Source organism: Cebus imitator, unplaced genomic scaffold (assembly GCF_001604975.1).
Source record: "Cebus imitator isolate Cc_AM_T3 unplaced genomic scaffold, Cebus_imitator-1.0 Scaffold418, whole genome shotgun sequence".
NCBI classification, from domain to species: Eukaryota; Metazoa; Chordata; class Mammalia; order Primates; family Cebidae; genus Cebus; species Cebus imitator.
In genome coordinates this window covers 1,582,878-1,586,181 of record NW_016107733.1, presented here as the reverse complement: position 1 = coordinate 1,586,181, position 3,304 = coordinate 1,582,878, and the positions used below count along the sequence as shown (strand labels likewise).

At 35.9% G+C, this 3,304-nt stretch overlaps 1 protein-coding gene across 4 annotated transcripts in view; it reads left to right on the top strand.

Annotated features, from left to right (window-relative positions):
- Nucleotides 1-3,304, top strand: part of SNX14 (sorting nexin 14) — an 84,319-nt gene that overhangs the window by 23,447 nt on the left and 57,568 nt on the right. For 2 of the 4 annotated variants that reach the window (XM_037731755.1, XM_037731754.1), the window contains exons 3-6: nucleotides 918-999; nucleotides 1,770-1,814; nucleotides 1,923-2,003; nucleotides 2,094-2,208. In XM_037731755.1, coding sequence (XP_037587683.1) covers nucleotides 2,151-2,208 — 58 coding nt within the window. In that variant the 5' untranslated portion in view covers nucleotides 918-999; nucleotides 1,770-1,814; nucleotides 1,923-2,003; nucleotides 2,094-2,150. Of the gene's footprint in view, nucleotides 1-917; nucleotides 1,000-1,769; nucleotides 1,815-1,922; nucleotides 2,004-2,093; nucleotides 2,209-3,304 lie in introns of those variants that run through there. The other 2 variants (XM_017509657.2, XM_037731753.1) reach the window with 2 other exon arrangements.

Here is a 3,304-nt window from a genome sequence, read left to right as displayed (position 1 = left end):
GTGCCACCATGCCCAGCTAATGTTTTGTATTTTTAGTAGAGACGGGGTTTCACCATGTTGACCAGGATGGTCTCGATCTCATGACCTTGTGATCCACCCGCTTCGGCCTCCCAAAGTGCTGGGATTACAGGCGTGAGCCACCGCGCCCGGCATGATGTGCTTTAAATATTACTTTTTGTTTTCACATTTTCATTTTCTTAAAAATATTTTAATATATTAAAGTACATGATTTTTATGCTACACTAGTTTATAATAATAACAAATAGGATTATAAGGTAATTACTATAATTATCTTAAGCATTAATTTAAATATATATTAAACATTTAAGTATTCTTGGAAAGTATTTTCTTGATTTTTAAAAATTTTTAAAAGTTTTTTGAGATAGAATCTTGCTCTGTGGCCCAGGCTGGAGTGCAGTGATGTGATCTTGGCTCACTGCAACCTCTGCCTCCCAGGTTCAACCAATTCTCCTGCCTCAGACTCCCCAGTAGCTGGGATTACAGGTGTGTGCCACCACACCCAGCTAATTTTTGTGTTTTTAGTAGAGATGGGGTTTTACCATGTTGGCCAGGCTGGTCTAGAACTCCTGACCTCGTGATCCGCCCACCTCAGCCTCCCAAATTGTTGGCTCACAGCCTCCCAAGGTGTGAGCCACTGTGCCTGGCTGACAGAAAGTATTTTCTAATGTCCCCCAAGTTCCTCCTGTTAAGGGAATACTTTTTTTCTCTTAAATAATATTCTCTTTTAGCCAAGTAAGAAATCTAACTCTCTGCTATTCAACATGTGGTTTGCAGACCAGTGGCATGAATGTTGGTTGACAGTTTGTTAGAAATGCAGAATCTTAGGTAATTCATATGCAGTTGAAAGTTAAGAACTTTATAAATTACTAAATGTAAACAATTATTATTATTTATTTTTTCAGATCTCTGACCTTACTTATAAGAGAGATCCTGTCTGGCTCTGTGTTCCTTCCTTCTTTGGATTTCCTAGCTGATCCAGTAAGACTTAAACATTTTTTTAATTGTTACAAAATATACTTAATATAAAATTTACCATCTTAAAGATTTTTAAGCGTGTAGTCAATGATACTGAAACATTCATATTGTTGTGCAACCATCCCCACTCTCCGTCTCCAGAACTCTTTTTCTTATGAAACTGAAACTCTACACCTGTTAGCAATAACTCCTCATTCCTTCCTCCCTCCTGCCCTCCTGGTAACCACCATTCTGCTTTCTGTCTCCATGAATTTGCCTACTCTGGGTACCACATATAAATGGAATCATACAATATTAGTCTTTTAATGACTGGCTTATTTCACTTAGCATAATGTCTTCAAGATTCATCCATGTTGTAGCATGTGTCAGAATTTCCTTCCTTTTCAAGGCTGAGTAGTATTCTGTTGTATGTGTATAACATGTTTTATTTTCATCCGTTGATAGACACTTTGGATGTTCATCCATTGATGGATACTTCAGATGCTTTTACCTTTGATCCAATAAGATTCTGAAGAAACAAGAATGATTTAGAAATATTTTAAATGCCAAAATCAGAATAGCTTTTATTTGCTGATTTTCACAAACGTTAAGAACCTCTTTTGTAGATGTAAAAAAAAAATCCTGCTGTAATACATATGTGCAGATTTTTTGCCACTGCTCCATTTGTTTCTTCATTTTTCCAGAAACTTTCATAATATGATACAAGTTAGGAGAATTTTGGGAAGAACGCAGTAATGGAATTATTTTGATTTACATTTATTATTTTCCACTAGGATACTGTGAATCATTTGCTTATCATCTTCATAGATGACAGTCCAGTGAGTATTGAATATATTAGAAAACACTTCAGATTGCATTGAATTTTGATTGTGTATGTCAAATCAGGTGGGAATTTTACTGAGTTAATAATTTTCTTTCTTTCAAAGCCTGAAAAAGCAACTGAACCGGCTTCTCCTTTGGTTCCATTCTTGCAGAAATTTGCAGAACCTAGAAATAAAAAGCCGTCTGTAAGCATTTTCAGCAGTAACATTTTTTTGATATAAACAATTTTAGAACTCATTTATATAGCTTAAACTTATTATTTCTCTTATATTAAGGTGTTGAAGTTAGAATTGAAGCAAATCAGAGAGCAACAAGATCTTTTATTTCGTTTTATGAACTTTCTGAAACAAGAAGGAGCGGTGCACGTGTTGCAGTTTTGTTTGACTGTGGGTGAGGTTTACCTGTGTATTTTACGAAAGTCATTTTTAAACCTTTTAATGTACTTGAATATTTTAAATCCTATCTGATGTTGTGGTACCCATCTATCAATGTACTAAATTTCATATACCAGATTTTCTAAGAGCGTCTGTGAGTTTCTCTCAAGTGCTCACTCCTTTCCATATTGGGAAATAATCTGTCATTGACTTCATTCAAATCCTAGTAGCAGAAAAAGAAAAAACTACTGAAAATACAATATAAGGCCAGGTGCAGTGACTCACGCCTGTAATCCCAGCTCTTTGGGAGGCCAAAGGGGGTGGATCACCTGAGGTCGGAAGTTCGAGACCAGCCTGGCCAATGTGGTGAAACCTTGTCTCTACTGAAAATACAAGAATTAGCTGGGTGTGGTGGCGGGTGCCTGCAATCCTAGCTACTTGGCAGACTGAGGCAGGAGAATCACTTGAACCTGGGAGGCAGAGTTTGCAGAGAGCCAAGATTGAGCCATTGCACTCCAGCCTGGGCGACAAGAGCGAAACTCCGTATAAAATATATACATATGTGTATATACATATACACACACACACATATACATGTATTTATTGAACATATATCAAAGACCCAAACTGTAGCCCTTATCAATATCACTTGTTCACAGTTTTTCTTTTGATTAAAATATCAAGTATAAAAATGTCTGATTTTGATTATAAGCCCTCTAGCATTATAGATTATTGGATTTACAAAAAACTTTATAAACTATGAAAAGTTTATTTAATTTCTTTTTAAAATGTAACTTTAAAAAAAACTGAGTTATAATTTATATAGTGAAACTCGTAGAATTTAAATGTATAGTTTGATCAGTTTTACACATGTGTACATCCATGTAACCTGCATCTTTATCAAGATGCAGAACATTTATTTCCGTCAGCCCAGAAAGTTACCTTAGGCTCCTTCCCAAGAGATCCACCCTTTCCACCTACTCCTGCCAAAGCAATCACTGGTCTCATTTCTCTCACCACAGATTAGTTTTGCCTGTATAATTTTTTTTTTATATGAAGGGAATCACATAACATATACTCCTTTGTCCCTGGCTTCCTTCATTCAGGATAAT